The 24,594-nt window shown below is 40.4% G+C and overlaps 2 protein-coding genes across 4 annotated transcripts in view; both read left to right on the forward strand.

Annotated features, from left to right (window-relative positions):
- Positions 1-21: 21 nt before the first annotated feature.
- LOC147203550 (tumor necrosis factor receptor superfamily member 6B-like) lies at positions 22-3,114 on the forward strand. Its single transcript, XM_086113866.1, has 5 exons — positions 22-139; positions 225-627; positions 1,620-1,799; positions 2,558-2,639; positions 2,721-3,114. The coding sequence occupies exons 1-5, from the start codon at positions 122-124 to the stop codon at positions 2,971-2,973; spliced, it is 936 nt and encodes a 311-aa protein (XP_085969992.1). The 5' UTR covers positions 22-121; the 3' UTR covers positions 2,974-3,114.
- Positions 3,115-4,101: 987 nt separating this feature from the next.
- LOC147203551 (F-actin-uncapping protein LRRC16A-like) overlaps positions 4,102-24,594 on the forward strand; it is a 52,346-nt gene continuing 31,853 nt past the window's right edge. For 2 of the 3 annotated variants that reach the window (XM_086113586.1, XM_086113587.1), the window contains exons 1-3: positions 4,105-4,796; positions 12,716-12,813; positions 22,353-22,403. In XM_086113586.1, coding sequence (XP_085969712.1) covers positions 4,757-4,796; positions 12,716-12,813; positions 22,353-22,403 — 189 coding nt within the window. In that variant the 5' untranslated portion in view covers positions 4,105-4,756. Of the gene's footprint in view, positions 4,797-12,715; positions 12,814-22,352; positions 22,404-24,594 lie in introns of all 3 variants that reach the window. The other variant, XM_086113588.1, reaches the window with a different exon arrangement.

The raw sequence follows: 24,594 nt of genomic DNA on the forward strand, positions 1-24,594 counted from the left end.
ATTAAAACACTTCCCATTACACATCGAAGTAGAAGTGGTTTGACCTTTCGAGAGAAAAGTAATTTGTTCCGTGCTCGCCGCTATATAAGTGTATAACAAAGCATCCCCGTGCACGCATGATATGCTCAACATCGACATGGTAAGTATAAAACAGCGCTGCGTTCACAGTCACTTGTAAAAGACTGAAAACTGCAGACTCTTGTTTTCGAATTTGTTCTCCTCAGCTGTCCCTGTCATCCCTTCTGCTGCTGTTGCTGCTACTTTGTGGGGTTCACTGCTATGAATCGGCCGCGGTGTCGCCTCTCACTTTCGAGTACAGAGATCCGTCCACGGGGGAGACGCTCGCGTGCAACAAGTGTCCGCCTGGCACGCACTTGTCTGCCCACTGCACGGCCGCCACTCAAACGCAGTGCGCGCCGTGCAGAGGCCGACACTTCACGGAGCTGTGGAACTACCTTCCAAAGTGCCTGTACTGCAACAAATTCTGCACCGGCGACAAGGAGGTCGAGACCGAGTGTGGACCTTGCAACAATAGAGTGTGTCGCTGTAAGGAGGGCTACTACATGACGGAAGACTACTGCAATAAGCACACGGAGTGCGCCCACGGATATGGCGTTCTTACTAGAGGTGCTTATTTTAATCATTTTCAACGTTTTGGGTAGCTAGTAAATAAAAAGGACATAGCTTATAAATTATGGGACAGACTCTTTCGGCTTTCAGATTTTTTTTTTGCTGCTAAAAATTAAAATAATGTAAAAATAACTACAGTGCCTATCTATCTACTGTATCCGTCCTTACACACCCCCCCCCCCCCCTCTCTGTCCCAGTTTAATGAATTGTGATTTACAAAGGTTAGGTTTACATTTCACAGCATTTTTTTCCTCATAGACCTGGCTTTCATTTCATTCATTCTTGGTTCTGATAGCATGATACAAACACATTTTTGTGTAGCACAAAATACAACATTTATACAACATTTATAATCACATCCAACCATTATGCATGTAGCACTTCTTCCAGACTTCTTGGTACAACCGTACACCACACACTGTGGCATTTTCATCGTAGATACAGAAAACGCCATTTGTCCGTTTCTTGTTCCTTGGCAGATTCCGTGGGGAACAAAGATTTGTACTTGCTCAGTAAATGAAAGGTCCTGGCATATCCCACTCATGCTGCATTAAATAAAAGCGAGAAGTCCAAAATTAACAGCTTCCACAAAGGAAAGATGATACACCCTTACTTACCAAGATGAGTCATCCTGCCCCTCAACAACTTCATATCAGAACTTCTTCTCCAGAGAAATTAGTATGGCAACATGGACTAGCAGTCTGCAAGTCTGCCTCATAACTAAGGCGATCTGGGTTTGAATGTCAGCTCAGACCTTATACTGTGTGGAATTTGCATGTTCTCCCGAGCCTTGCGTGGGTTTTCTCCATGATTCCAAAACATGCATGTTGACTGCACTGTGAATGTGTTCATTGGTGGTAAATTGTTGTTTATCTTTATTTGCCGTCCACTCAAGGATTTACCCCGCCTCTCGTTCAAATTCATCTGTAATTGGCCTACTTCAGTGACTAATGAGAACAAACGATAACTAAAGACTTTTGTTTTTTTAGGTACATCACAAAATGACACAGTATGTCAAATGTGCTCCGATGGTTTCTTCTCCGCCTCTTCCTCTGCAATGGAGTCATGTGCCAAGCACAAGGAGTGTGTCAATGGGCAGCTTGTGCTCCTCAATGGCTCCGCAGCCCACGACACGATGTGTGGCCTCTGTGAGGACATTGCAAATGGAGGTATTTTTTTTTCCTGTATGTAGGACCACGTAACATTCTTGGAGTCTTGTTTGATTTGACTCATTCATGAATTTGGTACATACTTAAATTGGGACAAAAGTTTTTCACTTTTTTACACAGCATGTTGACACACTTTACTAAAGGCGCTGCAATTAGTGATGATGCCAACTGTGTTTTGTTAAAATCAGAACATTTTAGTAGAGCCCAGACCTCTTCTCAGGCAAAACAATCCTAATTTGGATCAGCACCAAATGTTATATTTACATCGACAACTACCTCCTAATAATCCTAGATATACATATTTAATACATCAATATTTGAAGAGATTCTTCGCTGGTTGTGTGAAAATTGCAATCTGATTTATCTAACCAACAAATACACATTGCTGAATTTATTGGTGGAAGTATTAACAATAATCCTGGATCCACGTCTGGATTGCACCACCAAAATTGATTGGATTCATCCCTGGCCTTTCCCCAGTCTCTCCCCAAATTAGCATTGTGGTCAATGTGTAATTTTGCTATCTAAGAAACAAATGAATTAATGAAGATCCCCCCCCCCCCCCCACCCATGCATTTGTCACAGCAAAATTGAATGGGTTATTCTTTGCCCTCTCCCACTCTTCAACACATTATGCATTGTTTTCATGTGTTTGTAATCTTTCAAACCAAAAACAAACAAACAAAATATATGACCTCCTTGGGGGAAGCATTCTGAATATTTCTGGATTTGACTAATTCTTCGGCTTTCCTTTCCAGGTGAGCTTCTCAGGACCTTCTTGTCAAGATTCTTTGGAATGCACAGAATACGCTTGGGTAAAATGAAGAGATTTTTTAACAGGTGAGCCTTCACCAAAATCTAATAAGTTCTCAGAAGTATTCACAGCAGGTTCATTGTAGGATTTAACTCCTTCTCCAACAGATATATCGCTAAGTCAGGGCTGGAAAGCCGCCCCTTGCGCTTCTCCTTGACTCAACATCAGCTGCGACCTCATTTGTTGCATCTAATCAGAAACTGGCTCCAGAACGCCCCAAAGAAGGAGCTGGAGATTCTGCCACGCATGCTGAGGGCTTGCCGGCTCACGTCCATGGCAGAGAAGCTGTACAAGAGACTCAAAGTGATTGAGGGGCAGCAACCAAACTGTACCTTAACACATTTATTCTCATTTGACTAATGTCTGTACATTTCAAAATGATAACATTTTCAATAGTAAAATGTGTTCCGATTTGCAATTGTATAAGCTGTATTCCTTGATTGATAGCTGAAAAAGCTAGGACTTAAAGCGAATCTAAATAAATGTCAGATTTTGCAAAAATTGCACTGTCCTTTGATCAGATGTTATTAAGACTCTCAAACACAGTGAATAATAGCATTTTCTTTTCTTGAAATCAGTTCACCAGGAGGAATGAGGCACATATAGATATAGCATTAGATCCTCAACATTATATTGATTTTTTAAACAATAAATACCAGTAACCGCATATGCTTGCTTGTGCTCCTCACAAGGGTCATGGGGCGTGCTGTAGCCTATCCCAGCTGTCTTCGGGCAGGAGGCGGGGGGCGGGGGACAACATGCAAACTCCACACAGAATGGCCGGGGCCGGAATCGAACCCTGCACCTCTGCACTGTGAGGCCGACGCGCGAACCAGTCGAAAATGACTTTGTGCACTTCGTGTTGGTTGTTTAGCTACACTCAAATATTATTATTTTTATGCAAGAGACCCATTTACATTACAAACATTTACTGTATTTGGTTATTTTGTTTGTCTGTTGGGAAAATATATATTTTCCGAAAATGAAATATATTAAGAGCACATATTTTGCATGTATTTCGTCCATACTAAAATAGCATTTTTGGCTTGGATCTGGTGAGGACGTGCGTGGTCCAATGTGCCCCCCAGTAGCACTGATGAAAAATTGTGGGATAAACCTGTTTTTTTATGAATTAAGAAAAATAGGACACTTAAATTCATATGCGAGTCAAGGGAGGTGAGTGAATGAAAATTTCAGCTATTTAAAATGTACTTGAAACAAGCCAGAAAGACATCTGTGACATTTACAATGTTAATTCCTAATAATCAAAAATCGCTTTTCAACGTCGAATCATTTTAGCATACTTTTTCGGCTTTTGCCACTCGGAAGTACGTGCGACGTCATGGTTAGTTGCAAAACGCAGCCCCCTTGCAATTCCCCTAAAAACCACAAGATGTCACTCTCCCCTTTCTCTACTTAATTGATTGTCATGAAGAAAAACGCAACCACAGCAGACATATGCGTTTACTGTACACTGTTGTTGTCTTTTAAGGTGATTAAAAACAACAACTCTTGTCAAACTATACTTCTTTCGGTTTCAACATATTAGATGATGATAACTGTCGAATGGAAGGGCTTTAGTTCACATCGCCTGAGGTTTGGACTTTGTAGGAGCCGTAAAACTCAGCTAGATCTCTGTCTCTGGTTCTCCGTGTAGTCGCAGCTTGCCTATAGTCCCTCTGACGCCAGGCAAACCACCGCCCCTCCCCTGCCACGCTACTATCGGCTCTCGGACTGTCTCATCACCCGCCTGGGAGGGGCCGAGCCTCCCGGTCTCCACCATTGGCTGCCGCGGAACTACCACCGACAGCTTTACGGTAGGAAGACGGAGACAGAGGATGTTGTCCCATCGTGCCTCCGGAGATACGGTACATCTGGGCTCTGCCGTGTACTTTTTGTGTCTCCAGCTCACGTCATCTTAAAGCCGCTTGAATCACAAAGCGATGCTCTCCACCGATCATCACCGACTTATTGTCCGGACACTGCGGGGGGAGAGGAGAATGTAACCGGCAAGAGAAGCACCGACGAGGCGGCAGAAGTGGTACCACCTACGACTTGGCTTTCTCCCTTTTTTGCCTTCATTCCGATTCCAACGGGGAAAAAACTCCGCGTCGTGTTGTTTGGATACTTAAGTGTGCACAAAATGAGCGAGGACGTGTCAGAGGTCCCCAAAGAGCTCATGGGTGAGTAAAGCTCATTTGTGGCCATGTGTTCAACCCTCTTGTCAGACCCACGCGTGTGTGTGTACTTGTCGGTGCGAACGTACTGTGTTGTTCCCCTGCAACGCTGCAAAGCCTCTCATTGTGCCGGACAGTGGCAGACAATAGTACGATTGTCTCAGTTTGTGTGGCACTACCATAACTATGTAGAAGTCATGTATAGATTCCTTTTGGATGAGAATTAGATTTATTGACCCATAGAGCTGTTTTTACTTAAGAATATGGAGACAAGTGTCGTCTACAATGTACACTAGTGCTTATTGCACACCTGGGTCCTTTTACAAGGCCCAAAAGGTGCAGATGTGTTCCTAAGACAAAACAAGTCTGGAGTTATTAGCATGCAAAAGTATTTATTTTCCAAGTACTACTTTTGAACCTGGAAAGGTACATTTATGATATACATGGTGTTCATTATCTCTGTACACATTTACTACAACATCAAGCATGTGGAAATTATAACATGAGGATTTTTATTTTTTGTGCCTTTTCTGTGGGAGCTTTAGTTGCGCAAAGCATTTGAAAAAGTCCCTGTAGCTGGTGCATTTCTTGCCTCATGCACAAATTTCGAGATGCACAGGCAGATGTCGTTCATAAGTAATCCCGTAGTTTTGCTGATTATACTTATCTTTTTTTTTTTCAATAAACCATGATGCACATTGTGCTTTTTCTTGAGTAGCATTTATTAAGTTTGTATTCACTGTTCTTAACATAACCCATTTCATCCACTTGGTATCTGGAATACACAGAATATGAATAAATACTTTTTAATTCAATCTGATTTTGATATCTCACTTGCTGTTGATGGATGAGATTTAGTGGTCACACTGTACTTTTTCATTAATCTAAGGAACCGGTGTCGAGATCAAGACCTCCAGGGCCAGAACTGGCCTACCAACTCACTTGATGCGGCCTGTCAGTCCCAGAGTAAATATCTCTCGAGCCTTATTTGGACGCCTTGTGTATTTAAATGACAAAGCATAGATTCCCAATATCTTATCTGAAACTACAGAACAAACAAAATATCCATCAGTTTTGTTGGTAATAATGGACAATCATTCAAATGGAGAAGAGTGTGTAGATTTGGTTTCACAGATACAAACTCTGATGTGTCTTTACAAATACAGCACCGTAATGAAAAGCCATTTTACATATACATAAAAGAAGTGAAGCCTGTTTGTCGTGACTGTCTGCGCAGGGTCCACAGTTGCAGCTTTAAAAACTCACCAGACTGGCCTTGTCAATGTGCCGTGCTTCTCCGACCTATTTATACTGTTACATTGGACATTTACGGTACTTTTCCCCCAGTTGTGTAGCTGTGTGTTTAACTGTCTTTGTTTGACCAAGCAGTTAGTATTTGACACCTTGGTGCAATCTTAGGCAGGCACAGGCACTTTCCATCCCATCTATGGACAAACACTTCCTCCTTTTAATGGGGCATGTGGTTTTCAGGAAATTGTATGGAGGCACTTAATCAGAGATGACTTCATTGGCTATATTAGTTCGTCTTCTGCACTGAAGCTTTTATTTATGGTGTCGTATAAGGAAATAATCCAAACTGTCATGCGGTCATTGAGCACACGAAGGAATTTGTCATGATCACGTCATGTTGTGTGGGCGATGACCATTCTTAGGAACAATCGTTCACTGGTGACAATGATTCAGCATCAGGCAACATTTCCCTCCCCCATCTGCTTCCAAGCAATGCGATTAGAAAAATGCCACACAAATGTAATCTTCTATTCACTGTTTCTATTTTACTCCAACTGTCCACCTAACATTGAGATGTACACATTTTGTCAAGTTATTCTTATAGCAATTTGACTTGTCTCGTTTGTCCTTTTAGGATAACTGCCCTTTGGCCTATTTTCTTTGACATTCTTGCAGCCAGAAGAGCGTGGCTTAAAAATGATCATGTTTACATTCTTGGGCACTTTCATTCTTCCAGAGGTGCTGGTTTATTTTGAATCTTGCAAACCTACTCAAACAAACAAGAATGTAAGGTCAGTCACTGTTTTATTTTATATAGTTAAGTATTGTCATACTGTTGAGTATTTTTTTAAACATTAGTCTATGTCAGGGGTGGGCAAACTTTTTGGCTCGGGGGCCGCATTGACTTTTAAAATTTGACACAAGGGCCAGGTCAGCACGAGCTATGGTACATTTAAAAAAACTGCATTTGTTGACAGTCCATATCAAACATCAACAGAACAAAAGCATGAAAGTACGGTATTAATATACTTTTTTTAAATGACAAAAGTGTTGTTGATGACCTATTTTAGCCTGTGCATCGCTGCAGATGGGTTGTGATCAGACCAGTAGAAGTAGAGCGATACAGAGGTACCAGGTGGTCGAAAAGATTGCCCCGCCCCCCGTGTTCTGCAACGTCAAGTCAATGCGCCACCTGGCGGTGAAATGTCTGTCATTACAAGTCCAATTGAAATGAATGCAATCATTCACATCGAACCTTAATTGTGGACCAACCTTCGGCGGGCCGGATTAAAAAGACCAACGGGCCGGATTCGGCCCGCGAGCCGTAGTTTGCCCACCACTGGTCTATGTTCATCTCTTTTAGGATTTTACAAAATAGACATAAGTTAATAAAATAATGAACCGCTCTCTAATTTCCTTAGTTTTCAGAACTGGAGCTTTAAAACGGGCAGTTTAACAATAGTAAAACAAAAATCTTGATAACAATCAAGATTGGACAACATGAAGAAGAAATGATCATTCCCTCAGCCCTACTAGTGGCTTTCCCTGAGCATTTTGAAAATCTGTCAATTCTTGTTCACGTTGTATATGGTAACAAAAACATGACCTTTTCATTGTGATTTATGGAAGGATTACCTTCAAGGTATTAAGGTTTGTAAAACCATACAAACAACATCTACCAAACCGCAACCACACCATCCCACTGTAGTGGGTTGGTCCCCTGAACAAAGGTGTCAAACCCTATTACGGTAAGGATGCCTTGTTTTGCAACGATTTTTAAATTTTGACAGACTGTGCAAACCTCAACTTTTGATGTTGAAACACACACATAACAAAATAAATGGACTTGTAGCGATCCAGTGCCTTGATGCGGTTAAGATATGAATGGCACAATTAACAGAAAGTGCACCAATTTGTATCTGCTATGACTCTATAAACATGCGTCAATTTGAGCTTGAGGTTCATTTTCCCAATTAGATGAAGTGCACATGCCTGTAACTCAATCTACAGGGTGGTTGTCTGGTAAAATTAGCACCGCTGTTTCAGATGAAATTCATCAGGGATGGAAATAAAATAAATATATTTGATTCTTGCTCCAGCTCATTAAAATAGTGTTTCCTATTGCATAGACACACACATTCTCTACACAAGAAAATGACACCCATGTTAGCCAGATGAACTGTTTTTAGACCGTACCCTAATTATTTGTTTGCTTTTGATCCAAAGACGCCTGTAGGCAAGGATCCCGCATGCCAGCACAGATGTGCTCAAATACATTCTCCCTCAGAATGGATGAGTGGGAGTGTGAAGAGCGTAGAGAGGCAGCTGACCCACTTCTGCTCTCTAGGCCAGCTTGCCAACTTTGCTGCTTTTCCTGGGTGTGAACAATCAAGCTGAAGGGAGCATACGCTGCAGAATACGCATGTCTGAGTGCAGTAGTTTCCGGCACATTTTTATTGCTCTGTCAAACTGCTATTCCAATCAAATGGAACTTCATAGTTAACGCTTTAGTAAGAGTAATACGCTCTTTCCTGGGACAACGGTTGACCTTCTGTTTGTCCACATTTTGCAGAACTTTTTTTTCCCATGGATATTAAGTTTAAGTAACCTTGTTTAGCTATAGCCTAGTGTCCTCAGCAAGTATTGCTCGGTCACAAGGTGTTAGTTAATTATTTATCGTCAGTAGTTATAATCTAGGCCCACTGTTACCCTAGCATCAGTAGTTGGACGGTGCTGTATGGTGTTTTATAATAATTCTAATGCATCCGTTTCTCTTTTTGGACACTCAAAGACGCTTTGCGGTGGATACATGACTCATGCACTCACACATTCACACTGGTGGTGGTAAACTATGTTGCTTAGCCGCAGCTGCCGTGAGGCAGGCTGACCTAAGTGTCTTTGCCAACGTCACATGACTCGGACAGAGCGGGATTTAAACAGCCAGCCTTTCAGTTACCATATGACCCACTCTACCACCCGAGCCACGGCCACTCCGCCTCGTCTTAGACTTGATATGATGTTAGGATGTGAAAGTTGTCAATGGAAAGTAATTTTTGTGAAAAATGCTTAGTTGAGCGTAGCTTGCTACCTGCAAACAAAGAGACACATCACACAGCAGAGGTCAAATGTGACTCTCAGTAATGTGATTATTGTGGTTAAATGCGTACAAAAGCGGGCTGTTGGCCCACTCATGGCTGCCCGAGATGCGTACTTTACTCGCAGGCAGTGCGACGCAATGGTCCCTGGTTCCAGCAGCGGGCCATCGGTGCACTTGTGGCTTGCCAAATTACACTACGGTATATTCAGGCAGATGAGCTCACTTGCTGGATTTTTCTTCTTCTTCTAGCCTGATTTTGGCCTAACACTTGTGTCATGGCCGAATTTGTGTTGTCTTGGGATCGTCGTAGCCCCTGTGGTAAGACATGCGGCGTCCGGGACGCTTCACGACAGTGATGACGATTGCCTGGCAAGTCTTGCAGCATAGTGTAACATGTCCAAGCCGTCCCTCAATTTCTCGGCATTGACCAACAGTGAGATGGAGCGAAAAGCCCGTTACGCACTCTCTGAGCAGCATGGCCTAGCTTCCTTTTCTGCTGAGATATATCTCATGGGACACAAGTGCAGGTTCACACAGTTGGTGTGCCAATGTACTTACCCCTAAAAAAAGTTGTATCACCTGCACACACCCATCGAGTGAAACCAGTGCGACATAACTACGCTTGTTTTCATCTCAAGAGTTGAAGAACACACTGATGTTTTTTGTTGTACAGTTTTATGAACAATGATTTGCAAAAAAAAAGGTCTTTGCATTCCATGATTGATAGCCGAGTGGAGAACCAAAAGAAAAGTACGTGCTTGCGCTCTGTTTGAGGTGCGTTCAGTGACGACTCTGAGTTTCAAATATGTATTGAAACCAATTTAGACTTTACACATTGTTTTACGACAGATCACTTTGGACTGCACGTGTACCGCAAATGCACACACTGTTCCATTCAAGAGTTTTCAGCCATCTGGCTATCTGAGCATTACTTTATAATTGATATTTGAATGATAAAGATGGAGATACTGGCAGATGGACACCTGCTTCGAGGAGCGCTTGTATGAAGACATCCGCCAGTATTCCAATTCAGCATTACAATAAACAGCGAACACAGGAAGGAGCGAGGTTTCTTTTCACTTTCACGGGGTCGCCAATTGGATTAAAAACGCGCTTGTCGGTGTGTTAATTGCTGGGGATGCGTGAAAGAATCCTGACGTGAACCCTGAAATGCAGCATGAATGCAATTGCGTAAGCATCTGTCATCCACGTGCAAGTCCAAAGCTCTCTCCGTAGGCACAATGCAGAAACTATGGAAGCATGAAAAAGAGTGCAACTTTCACCCACAATATGGAATACTTTTCCTCTTAGCCAACTTTTCGGTCCTGATCGTGTGGTGGCATCACACAAAAACAATACTTTTGCAGTTTTACTATAATATTTTAATAATATTTTTTCGCTTAGGTTAACCTTATATTTTTTAACTGAAAATGTCTTTCATTAAAACTAAATAATGCACAATTTCTAATGACGGGATTAAGAAATAAACTGCTTGGCATCCATAATGGCAGCCTGCCGGATTGCTACAGTGCAATACATCTTTATTTGGAGAGTGCTTTCACAACAGCTACAGCTGAAACAAAGCACTTTACAGTACATTTAACATAAAATCACAAAAATAATACAGCACGGCAAGGAATAGTTGTTCGGATTGTCTTTTTTGCCCAGGTCTCATGTGATGTGTTATATTTACTTTACTTTAAATGCTATTGTTTTGTACAGCACATTAAATAATATAAATATAACAACTACAGTGCCGTGAAAAAGTATTTGCCCCCTTCCTGATTTCTGTGTTATTTGCATATTCATCTGATTTCAGTTCATCAAACCAATTTTAATATCACACAGAGACAACCCAATGAAATACAAAATGCAGTTTCTAAATGTCAATTTATTTAAACAGAAAAAAACTCCAACTCTAACTGTCCCCCATGTGCTCACAATTGCCCCCTGAACCTAATAATGGGTTGTGCCACCCTTGGCAGTTACAACTGAAATCAAGTGTTTGCGATAATTGTTCGTGAGTCTACCACATAGCTGTGGAGGAATTTTGGCCCACTCTTCTTCACACAATTGCTTCAACTCCGCCATATTGGAGGGTTTTCGAGCATAAACTGCGCGTTTAAGTTTACACCACACATCTCAATTGTATTCAAATCCAGACTTTGACTTAGCCACTCCAAAACCTTAATTTTGTTTAGTTTGAGCCATTCAGAGGTGGACTTGCTGGTGTGTTTCGGACCTGCTGCATGATCCAAGAGCACTTGAGTCTGAGGGCGCAAACTGATTTTAGGATGTTCTCCTTCAGAATTTTTTGATAGACAGCAGAGCAGAATTAATTGTTCCATCAATCACAGCAAGGTGTCCTGGTCGTAGTTAGCAAAGCTGCCACAGACCATCACACTGCCCCCATCATGCTTCACTATTGGCATAATGTTCGTTTTATCAAATGCTGTGCCATTTTTACCCCAGACATAACGGGCCGCACATCTTCCAATATTATCAGTTTTTGACTCATCAGTCCATAGAATGTTTTTCTGAAAGTCTTGAGGATCATCAAGATGTTGTTTGGCAAATTTGAGATGAGCCTAAGTGTTTTTTTTGGGACAGCAGTGGTTTTTGCCTGGGAATTCTCCCATGAATGCCATTTTCTAGGTTCTTTTGCAACCTCCCGGAGGAGTTGTCGTCACACTCTTTGAGTAATTTTAACTGGTTGACCACTCCTCGGAATGTTTGTCACTGTTCCCAGTTTTATCCATTCGGGGATAATGGCTCTGACCGTGGTTTGCCATATCCCCTGAGTCTTGGAAATGGCCTTATAACCTTTACCAGACTGATCAATTTCAGTTATTTTTTTCTAATTTCTTTGGATCGTGGCATGATGCATTTGTTTCTTGAGATTTTGTAGCCTCCTTCACTTTGTCTGACAGATTCTGTTTTTCTGATTTCTTGATTCAACAAATGTGGTGCTAGGGTGTTGTCTGTGAATATGACCTCAGCGTTCCCAAAACCGTCGTTAGTCACAGTTACGTGATTTAACCAGTTAGAACAATTACTTTTTCACATAGGCACATGTAGTTGGGGATTTTTTTGTGTGTCTTAATAAATTAAATTGACATTTAGAAAGGTGAATTCTGTATTTCCTTGGGTAGTCTCTGTGATATTAAAATTGGTATGATGAACTGTAACATTTGTATGTGATAAATATGCAAAGAACACAGAAATCAGGAAGACGGTGAATACTATTTCACAGCACTGTATTCCTATATATGGCGTGTTATTTGAAGTGGATATAGATGAAAGCGGAGAGAATCAAAGGCTCCTTTCGCCCGTGGATTAGAGACGTCATGATCACAGCGTGTATGACGTCACACACTTCTGCTACAAGCTAAACTTGGAAGCAAACAAGCAGCTGTAGCATCCATTGATGAATACAGACATTGGGTCAATTCTCCTTTTCCGGATTTACAACCCCTTCAATTCCAGGCGCCGGCTTTCATGTTTTTGTCTCTGAGTCTATGAATCAAATACTGCATATGCCAACACTGACTTTAAATTGTTGTCTTTTTGTGTGAAGAGAGCATGCGGGATGCGGTAGGGAGGAAGGTGAAGCTGTCACTGAGGAAAAGAGTCAAACTGGAGATCAAAGGCGACAAGACAGAGAACCGAGTCTTGGTGAGTCAACTATTGCTGCTTTTCCGCCTGCACAAAATAACTGTTGATGTAATGTCCACCTTCTCATCATCTGTTTCTTTAATTATATTGTTACATTTTAAAATGCATGTGTGATTCAAGAGAATCAATCCCGATTCATACTGCCAACATTACGTAATGTATGTAAACAACCAAAACATTTGTAGTTGTTGTTAATTCCATTCATCTGAATATCATTTCATAGTAACATTGAAATGAAAATGAAAAAAAAACGCATCTTTGTTTTTAAATAATGACTTCTTATAGTTATTAGCATGGTCAAAATATTCTGATATTATCCAGTGGTGTGCAGTTTGTCAGAAATGACGGAAGGTCTGACAGTCCGTCACTGACGGACTCCTGTTTCGTTGCCTGTCTGCCGACTGATGGATTTAGTGCGGACGGCAGCGATTTTCGGTCGTCACCCAAACCTTTTGTCACTAACCCGAAAGCAAAGACGACCTTAGGTTAATAATGTTGTGTGGCACTTTACAGACATATCTGCGAGACCGTGCTGCGTCATTGTAGCCTGCTAGCTTTCTTAATGAAAGGTTGTCTGTCGCGAGCGCTCCGCTCCTGCGCTGCAGTTTTAACTTGTTTCAACTTGTTACAAAAGAAATATCTGTAGAGTGGACGGGGCTGTAGTATTCCAACCCGTGTTGAATCAGAAACTCAAGGAGAACATGTCCTTGCCACCTTGGTGCGGTAACTGGAATGGTAAGAAGCACAAAATATGTTTTTAAAGATATTTTTAAATTAGGTCAGACAGAATTGAAATGCATTAGTTTTTTTCTTAAAGACTGCAGCACTGCACTTTGAGATGGTTTTTGTCTGACTAAGATAAGATAAGATAAGAAAAACTTTATCACAGCAGCAAAGTTATGAAAGGAAGAAGTAGAACAACAAAATATAGGAGCTAATTGGCTGGATACACTTCCTTGTGCTTGTATTGTATGATGTCACTGTATTATATCGCTAACTTAGCTGTCAATATTGTCAACCTTTAGTCAAGACAGATTGGGGTTTATCGGTCTCAACCATTCCATGATAAACAAAGCAAAAATGTTATACTTGGTTCAACTGAGGTCAATATAGTTTGGATTAGTTATGCCAATGGTTCCATGTTTCAAATTTAGTTACATTCAGTAGTCCAAGAAGCTTCATTATCTTTCTGTCCCTCATTGACTTGAAGTGCAGCTGCCAGCTGTTAAATTAATTCTCTGGTGTCTTAATACTTTGGCATTCATGTACTGAGTAGAACTTTGCACACACTGTTGGAAAGCTAACAGCTTAGATAATGTGAAGCAAATTGGCAGTCATTTATTAAAGGACTCAGTTGTGTGTGAATGACATCAATGAATTTGCATGTGTGTCGACAGCAAGTAGAGTGACATGAAAAACGTACATGTCCTGCTGTTCAACATGTACAGTACGTTTATTTAGGATTTACTTAAGGCTCATTCAAAAAGTCATTGAGTTACTTTTGACTTGGAGCCAAATAGCAACAGTGGCTCGGACCATTAACTGATGGCCATCGTGCAGTCGATCAACTGACTGCATAAATAATGCATTCCTGGTGGATTATTAACAATCCACGTCTTGCTTCTTGGGGATTGTATTAAAGATACAATAAGTCGATTGAACTGGTTAATAAAAATTATTCCACTTACTTTTTGACTCAGTTTTCACATTATAGTCATGTTGGAACAAAAAAGGTCTGTCTTCACACCGTTTGAAGGATGAGACTGCCTCAAAATTTTGATTCATGGCAATCTAAGGGGATTTGGCCAACCCTTGTTTATTATTATTATTATTATTATTATCATTATTTTACTTGATTAAGAGATGATGACTTTGTCCATCGACTGCCTTTAAAAAACAAACAAAAAAACTATGCGAAGAATGACAAATAAGGTCATCACACAAATATTTTCCCAAGTCATTCTGTCATTGTTAGAAACAGCATGAGTCATCTAGGGACATTAGTAGAAAGGATGAGCTTTACTTTCACATTTCCTGCGTTTGCTAAATGATCTGGCAGCTGTGCAAAGTGGGAAGCCTGTGGCAGGGAAAGAGTTGGTGTATAAGAAAATTGGACTTGTCGGTTATGTAGTGCTCTCATTACTGGAGAGGCAGTGGGTTTTATATCACAAAGAAATATGGTCATTGAAGACTGGGAGACACAGTAATATCAACACCATTTAAAAATGTTCTTGTGTTATCTGGGAGAACATGTAAACAGAGGAGAAACAAATGTCTAACAATGCAAAGAAGAGGGAATCTGTGTGAGGATTTTCAACGAACTAAATTGTGGTATTTTATACAGGCACACAGCAGGAGAATGTCCCAGTGATTACTTTGCTTGTCCTCACTCAAATAAACAATGGACACTTGTTGCTGTGGAAAATACAGAAACGGACTCTGGAATAAACACAAAAGGAAGGCAAACATGTCAGGGAATTCAAACTAAGAGCGGAATGGCGTTTGTTGATTGTCAGTTTGAGACAATGTGAGCAATTTGTGCATTGGGGGAATACAAGGTGAAATGTAATATATGGAGTTCTTTTTCAAAAGAGTAGAATGGAAAAATGAGTATTATATAGACCTGCAATGTTATAAACATTCATGTTGTCAAAAATTCGAGCAATTTATTGGCTATGAATATTTTCAAGGTATGAAATCCCCCAATTCTACTTAACTTAACCATATACCTTTTAAATATTTTTTAAACTTTTATAACTCTTATAGCTTAAGGGGAAGAAGAAAAGAATGTCCATTCATCTCAGGGAGTGGCCATTTTGCCATTTTCTGTCAACTGAAAAAGATATCCCAGTTGCTCTGGGCGACCGATCACAGCTAGCGTTTTTTTTTTGTTTGTTTGTTTTTATTTTTAGTTTGGTCATATGACATTCACAAGCCGATACGTGATTGGTCCTCACCTAAGCATGCAGTGAAGGTCCTCCAAAATTAACATTTTATGTTAACTGTTCTTTTGCTGGCGGTACGGGCACCCACGGCGGCTCCTCTTGTTGTCTTGTCTGGTTGAGAGGGAAGACATTTCATCTGTGCTGCATGTTGCACATACAGTGCATTTGACCATAAAGTTGTACTTGACTTGACTTGACAATATTAACAAGTCTTTCAGGGATATACATTATCATGGCTTTGCACAAAACACTGACACAACTGAATGGTATGGTATCCCTTTTTTTGGGGGTCATTGTGGAAGCGCTTCATTGAAAATTAAATTTAAGTTGGGCAGGCATGTTTGTCCTATCTTAATTAACAGATGATGCTATGTAGCCTTAAGCAACGAGAGGCTCATCAATTTGCTAGCATCTGTGTGACAAACTCCTTATACCCCTCTTGCACTCAATGACAGGGAAGAGATTTTTGTCATGAATAGGAGACCGGCCTACTATTCTGTTTGAGGTGTGAAAACATACTTTGGCATTTCCAAATATGAATCACCCATGATGACACACCCCTCTTTCAGCCATGGTCCAATTTACTTGCCATAAAGTGTAGATTTTCTGCCATGAACAAAGTCCATCTATCATTTCTGTGGTGTTGATTTGATAAATAATGACTTGAATGTTATTTACGCTCTGCATTTACAGTAGTTGTATGTCAAATACATATAGAGCGTTCTGCAATTTCCTGCCCTGTGCTGCTTGGACTTGAAGTGTCTTTTTAGCACTCAGCCTTGACAGACCTACCTTTTTAAAGATGGCAGGGTAATGGAGGTTGAGATAATAGCGTGAGTCCGTAAAACACTACCCGAGTGTGAGAAGTGGACTGACTGGTCGGCCGCTTGAACCCATAGCTCAATCTATCAACATGTCGAACTGTCCTTGACAAAACACTGAAGCACTGAAGCCTCGATAAGGCTCGTACCCTGAATGATGACCATGTTTCAAAGGAGGCAGTTTTTCAATTCAAGTCAGTTTCGCTGAATACAAAGTACTGTACATAGAATGTCTAAATGGTCATATAGTGTTATTATTTATGAAGTCGCCATTTGCCTTTCTCCTTTTCCTGATTTACTTACAAGCATAATCTCCTAAATCCAGAAGTAATCATGTAATCCATGATGCTTCCTTCATGAGGTGGCCTCAGCACTCTGCAGCATAGCGTACTGGTGGTCAAGGTTGCCAGGTTTGTAGTTTATACTTTCCTGTACTTCACACAATCTATAAAATTACTGTTAAAATCGCTACTTTCATTTATAGTAATATTGACTCGTCATTGCTTCACAACTGATTTTATATTAGCATTTCATTTTTAAGAATTAATAGATTCTAGTGGAGCAGCATGGTGATTGACTGGTTAACACATCCACCTCACAGTACAGAGGTAGAGGGTTCCTGTGTGGAGTTTCAATGTTCTCCCCATGCTTGTGTGGGTTTTTTCTGGGTACTCCGGTTTCCCCCCCACTTTCCAAAAACATGCATGGCAGGTTAATGGAACACTCTAAATTGTCACTAGGTAGGATTGTGAGTGTGAATGGTTGTGGCAATCAGTTCAGGGTTTCCTTCGCTTACTGCCCAAAAACAGCTGGGATATGCTCCAGCATCCCCGCGACCCTTGTGTGGATAAACAGATTAGAAAATGGATGGATGGATAGCTTCTGGTGTCGATATAATTAATGATTCATTATTGTATATTAAAAGTATATTTTGTGGGGTCTGCTGAAGCCAGGGCTCCTTTAGCATTCACCTATGTAGCTTAATGGGCAAGATGGCCCTGCCACGAGTACATGTTGATGCCAAAATATTGTGAGAAAGACTGTGATCTGCTGCATTTGTTTGCTGCAATTGTGTATGTAGTTTGACCAAGCAAATGAAAACAGGACGGAAAGCTGCTAGGGATTTTGTCATTGTGCCAGAGGTTGTGAAATGGTGTTCTTCATTCATCGAAATGCTTTCACAACTTCCGCATTGGAGTCCTCCCGAGAGGATTGAACACCTTGTTCATGGTCCACATAAAAGACATTTTATGGGTGTGTGTTTGTCCTAGACTGAGGCTCTAACCAAGGGTTGAAGGAGTTTTTTTTGGGTGGGGGCCCCACGTACTGTTTGCTTTGGAGGAGTGTCTGTATTACAGCCTATATTACAGTGTGATGCATCACTGTAATTAAGTCAACAGTGAACACAGATATTTTATGTTCCACAACACAGACATTCCTTGAAATAATCGGTTAATCTTTTACTAATTTAAAGCTGTCAGTGCTAATAAGATGATGGGTTCACATTTCCTTAAAAGGCACCACACAAGATGATCTATGGGTATCGCGGCACGGCTCCAATATTTTTTTTCTCCTGGGGCGAAAGCGGGCCTTGACTGATACATAGAGGACTGAGAAAATAATGTATATTTTAATAACAGGTATATTTTAGAATATCAAATAAAATAACCTGTAATTGACATGGACTGTAGTTGTTACCTGAAGCAGCCTCACAAGTGTGTATCAAACTAGTAACCATTTGCGTTCACCAGTACGCAAAAATTAGCTCTCAGCTTCAAATGTGAGTATACATCACTTCTTCTTCTCATATTTCTGAATTGTTGTTTATTTGGTGATGGTTAATCATCAAACAATACTGAATAATCAACAATAATCAGCTAAATATGATCTTGTAACCAACTTTAATGCAAAATACCGTCCATCTAATTATTTGATTTGTGGAGAGAATAATATATTCAATAGCCCTAGTGAAGAGTATTTTTGTAGCATGTCAGATATATCTATGTGGTGTCCTGTGGCTCAGTCACCAATTGTTGGAGCATGCACAGTTACAATGGATGATGTACTTGAAAAGCTTCAATAATCTTATTATCTACATCACTGTTCTTTTCTCTCAAGCCTATGATGCCTTATCTTCTAAAGAATTTTAAAAAAGAAAAATACTCGCGATTACATTCAAATTGAGGATAATTTTTCATGTTTCATTATGAACAGCTCGCGAGCATCACCATTATGTAGAAGAACAGGCCAACTGTAGTTTGCGAGCAAGGCACATTTTAGCACTCTTGCTTCAGCTAATGGTATCAGACATCCTAGAATCTCTCTGAAATGTTAGTTAAAATATGAATATTTTTGTAAGCTTGTTGCAAAATTCTTATGTTATTTAGGTGCCACTTTGGCGTTCACCAGAAATGTTTGTTTTAGTCTTTGCCATTAGCAATGTGGGTTCTCCTTTTTTATTGCCACGTTTAACATATTCAAAGCTCACAATCCCCTCACTAATATATCCCAAGGGAGGTATTACCAACCAATGGAATATGGCCACATGAAAGCTCCTCCCACCATCATTCAATTTAATGTTACTTTAGGTCAGGGTCATAGTCGCTCAAACAGTCTTAATGGCAATTGCATACAATCATCAGCTATGTATTTATTTGTAAATAGTGCCCCGGTATTGATTGAGGAGTGATTTAATTTTTTCGTTTTTCTCATCTTATTCCAGTCACCTGATGTCTGTGTGACTGTGTTCATAAAATTCATTAAAAAAAAACAGATTGAGCCAATGAATCATTGTAACAGGATAAAATTGTGAAATTTGCATGTCTGGGTATGTATTGTAATTTTTCTTTTCAATACAATCATAAATGGCTTTATAGCTTTGTGGAAAAGAAATCCTGAATAAGCATTTCAGATAGTGGATGGATGTTGTGACAAATGCTACTTGCTGGACGTGTGGCGGTGGACTATGGTACAGAAAATATGTTGTTTTCTGTGAAATTGAATGGTTGGTTCAATGTCGGGTAGCTCTCATTGGCTGCAATCGAATGAGGTTTGTAGGTCATAGCCGCAGTCAGCATTGATTGGAGCAAAATGACAACTGTGCACTGTGTCAACTAACATACAGTATATGCAAATAATTGGTTAGTCTGTCAAAACTGAAACCCAAGAGAGAGAATTTAATCATGTGATATTTCCGGTGTGCTTTTCCTGCCATTACGTTTGGAGGAATATTTTCATTTTAGTCCCCTTTACATGAAAGATTTCTGTCGTTACAACTGAATCGACTGTACCACTGCTGGTTGTAGAATTCTCAACGATCATTTGATCTCTAATTACCGCCGCTATTTTTGTGTTGGGTAGTTTGACACGTTGCTGTCTGTTGTTGGGGAGACAGAATTGTCACTTTCCCTCTACAATGGATATCATAAGTAGTGTGGGTTCTGTTGGAGATGGGACTCATTCACAGTTAATGTCAGTGCATTGCAGTGTACCGTGTCTGGTTCCTCTTTAGCAAGCTACACACTTGCGCTACTCTTATGTTAGATTACTCACGTTACTAGCCGGCCCACACATTCTGCTCTGAAAAGCCACATCTGGATTCACCATTCTGAACTGTACTTTGATAAACTGAACTGTAACACTTGGAGAAAATGTGGTTTATTAGGGGGTTGTTGTTCCAGTTAAGGTTTGAAGTTCAGCATTTAGTTTTGGTGGTTAGGGAATGGGGTATGTTATAGCAATGCCTCACAAAGATAGCTGTACTAAAGTGTGTTGTTGGCGTTGACTGATGTTATCTGCCTACTCCGGAGGGAAATCTATGCTGTGCTGCCAACATCAGAGAGGTTCCCCTCCTTCCTCTCTTTTCTTTTTTTTTTTTTTTTTTCTTCAGCCTTTGTCGCTGATATTCCTTCCTTTGACGCATTTCCAGACTCTCTGCACCACAAAGCACAGTGGGTCCAACCTGGAGCATTGGAAGGCTTCTCTTCTGCTTTTTTTTTTATTTAGCGCTGTAAATGAACTTCATACCCACCTCTTGATGACATTCTTGCAGTTTTGTCTCTAACTTCTATGTTCTGTGCGAATGAAGTTTACCAAGAAACCGTGGCCAGCATACAGGCTACCTCTCACACAAAGACCTCTCCCCTGCTGTGTCTGGTTGGTATGCTGATGAATGATTGTGATTGTTCTTTATCTTTATAAACAAAACACACAGCGTTCTGACAGAACACCCGGCAGACTGATACTCTTCTCCAAGGAAACTCCTTGATCTGCTTTATCAGCATCCAGTGGATGGAAGTACTGATATCCATTCAGTGCTGAGTGTCAACCGGTTTCACGCAGGTTTAATTGAGCTCTTTTATAAAAGAAACAAAATAATAATTTCCATGTCTTTATTCAAAATGTGACATTCTTCCAAATTGACAAACAACATTCACTTTTTCAAGAAGGGATGGGTTGGTTTGCAGTGAAATATTTCCTGTGTATTTGCCACAGCTGAAACGGATCCAGATGAAACATTTGGTGTACTTCCTGAGTTTCTGCAGTGATTTGGGCATAACTGTCGGCCATCATGATGAGACGTTCAGGGAAGCAAAATCTCATTGACATTCTCAGGCAAGACTTTCATGTGTGGCTCGTAGTCAAAAGGCAGTGTTTGTATTTACAAATGTGCGTATGACCCTGCCTCAATTGTTACCATAGAAACCCATTGTGGGAATCATGACGGTTTGACAATTAGACTGTAAATGGAAAGCAGACACAGATGTGCTGAATGGTGTCTCTGTCGGTGTCTCTTTATTGGGTTTCAGGATGTTTCATTGACATCGATCAGTTTATTATTGCGCTCAGAGTCAAACAGATTCACCACTACAGCCAAAACAAGATCACTAAGAACAATTCTGTTTGGATCAGAGTAAAATTGCAGTTTAACAAACAAGCATTTCTGTTGTACGTTTTCTAATCATGTTTTAAAAAGTGTAGTCCAGGGTATTTTCAATAAAATCATGAAGGAAGTGCTTCTTAGCATGTTTTTCGTTTTCTCTTGATATAAATGCCTCGGTAATTTATTTTAAAGGTCAGATTGGAGCTATCTACTGTACCGGTATTTGTTTTGAAAAGGAAATATCTGGCAGACCGGGGTATTGAGCCATTGGCAAATACAATTAGGATTACAACATCTAAAACCACATGCTTTGTCCGATTGTTCTAGTTGGAATTGTTTCAAAGTGCACCGTTCTTTCTGGTCGCAGGTTTAAAGATCAGAATGCCACTCTTAATTACAGTATACACAATTGTGGGACAAAGAGACTATAGAGTTGTTCAAATCCTACTTGTAACAATGTCACGCTGAGTCAGCATCTCAAGAACGTACCATGACCTTTCAAGGCGGATTGTCTGCATAGGAATGTTAAGTGTGTGCGTTTCATGTATGCTTGATCATCCTCGTGTTTCCTGGTTAGACAGACTACCGGTAGTTCTGCAAACGCTGAATGTGTTCAAGCAACAACAAAGAAGTTAGTTTGTAAAGTAACATTCCATCGGCAGTCAAGGACAGGAGATGTTCAGCAGAGAATTTCAGTAAATAGTTTTTTTCTGTCTTAAGACAAGAGTTTTCCCAGTCTCGTGCATTTTTATCCTGATGAGTCAACAGAAGAGGTTGTTTGTCTTCTGTATCACTTCCTTTTAAGTGCTGCTCACACTGTGTATTTACCGCTTAAAGAGCATATATTTACAGGAAAAGACTCATCATTTTCCACTCTATTTTTTCTCTCAGGCTCTTGCGTCCCATCGAGCATACCTCCTGACTGCACGCATTCCCACCAAGGTAAGAGGAGCAAAGTTGATGTTAAACTGTTCTTCCCATGAATATATGAGAAGTATTGAATAGGCGCCGGCACGCCCGCGACCCACGTGAGGATAAGCGGCTCGGATAACGGATGGATGGATGTCTTTATTTCGCTGCATGTGGTCATTGTGTATCTTTATAAAATGCCATTGACAATTACTTGAATAATGTGTAGCCACATGTGCGTGCATGCTCTATGTGTACCCACAGCTGTTTGGAAAGTCAGTTTTTTTGTTTTGTTTTTTCATTTATATATACTGATATACGAATAAATATGCATCAGCGGAATATAAGCCATAGGATCAACCAAACTATGACAAGTGTGACTAATAGCCCGAAAAATGCAGTACTTTAACACCTGTCAAGTACCTTAATTGTCACAGCTACCTGTATTAGGAAACAAAACACAAATGCAACACAAACTATCCTATTCAGTTGTCATATTTACCTAGGGCAGTGACCAACCTTCACTTTGCACCTCATGTTTTTTTGTATGTTTTTTTTTTAAAGCCAAGCAAGTAGACAAACACATGTTTAAGACTGCTCCTGTTATAGTTTCAGATTATGTTTTGTTCAATGTCATGTCAGTGGTTATTAAATAAAGTTGAGTCGTCCTTGAGGAATACATTGAACAGTGTTGGAGTACGGGATTAGGGTTGGCTAGAGCATTGCCAACAGATCATTTTTACTGATTAGAATCCCTCAAGGGGGAATTCAGTTTGTACTCTGTATTGTATATATTAACCACACAGAGAACCAGATCACACGCATACAGGTCCATTCCAAAGTCAGAAGCCCATATCTCACTGAGTATCGCAGGTTTGCGAGTGTGTGCGCACGTAGAGAATGTTAATTATCCGTCAAGGTTCATTCAAGGTCAAAAACGGTCGCAAAGATGTTCTCCAACAGTTTTAATGATTGTAAACAGTTTATTCTTTTCCCAATGAAATTTGGAGCATGTTAAAAATTTCCTGGTGATAAGAAATGCTGTTTGCGACCATTAAAATTGTTGGTTAATGTCTGACGAACAGCTTCGCAACTCTTTGTAACCTTGAACGACCCTTGACGAAAAATCAACATTTGGGCCGTGCGCAAACATCTGATACGGGCTTCTGTCGTTATAGAGGACCAACTGCCGCCCAATTTTCCTGACTTTGTGTTTTGAGCATTGTCCTCTGAGTGCTATCACCATAGCCTCATTGCTTTTAGAGTTCCAGGAAATACTTAACTGTAGTGCCTCAAATCTTTCCTTTTAATATCTTGCCCTTGGGGACAGTTTAGAAGTTATTGATTGGTCGCATTACAAGTCATGTACTGTTTAGCCCATAGTCAGTCACATTGACGCTCTTCTGTTCACATTTCACGAATGTGTATTTAGGCTGCGGAATGGTTCTTTTGTTTGTCCGCTATCCCGACACTTCCAAGGAGAGAATCTACACCCCCTCAGTCAGACCGCCTCTGTTCCGATGTCCTTTAAGACTTTCATTCCTTATTTTCACTCTCATCCTCACCACTTTTTCCTCAATCCAGATTACTTCTTTCCCCCCCCGCCCCCCCGCTCAGTCATGTGTCGAAGGTCAGCAGGGATAACCTACACTATCTCATTCTGAAGAGCAGGTTGCATTAAAAGAACGATGTCTGCCTGCATCTGAAGATTATCTTTTGTTCCAGTTTCCTGTGTGTGGATTTACTTTTTCATGTGGTTGTGTGAGTAACGTGTTTAGCATGACCAAATGTCCAGCAGTATTTATTTTACCGCGATGAAAAACTAATCATTTGTTTCATACAAATGTGTTGGTTGTATTTTACGATTTTGCTCATGTCACAGTGACATAAAACAATTAAAAAATATTCTTGGCTGTAACCAAGGTGGGGTTCAGATAAGGATTTTAAGGATAATGGACCTCACTGTTTATTTAAGTACCAGACAGGCCTGCAAATAGTTAAAATGCATGTATAATTGACACCCGCTGAAATGTATTAGGGGGAAAAAACAGGGTTTTTTTGTTTGTTTTTTTACACCCCAAAAATTCTTCCAAAAATGCTGACAAACCTCACTATGGGGTTTCCATGAAAAACGGGAGTTGGCTCCCAATCTCAAATAAAAAAAGAAAAGAAAAATTAAATTTTATTGGGGGTGGGGGGAAATCTACAAATAGGTGAATCTGTG

This window comes from Hippocampus guttulatus, chromosome 6, assembly GCF_054856545.1.
Source record: "Hippocampus guttulatus isolate MCC_2025c chromosome 6, RoL_Hgut_1.0, whole genome shotgun sequence".
NCBI lineage: Eukaryota > Metazoa > Chordata > Actinopteri > Syngnathiformes > Syngnathidae > Hippocampus > Hippocampus guttulatus.

What these genes read in the sequence shown, in the direction of transcription:
- LOC147203550 (XM_086113866.1), top strand. An exon ending in TGAGGACATTGCAAATGGAG is followed by an intron (nt 1,800 to 2,557) that starts GTATTTTTTTTT and finishes TTTCCTTTCCAG; the next exon opens with GTGAGCTTCTCAGGACCTTC. An exon ending in ATGAAGAGATTTTTTAACAG is followed by an intron (nt 2,640 to 2,720) that starts GTGAGCCTTCAC and finishes CTTCTCCAACAG; the next exon opens with ATATATCGCTAAGTCAGGGC.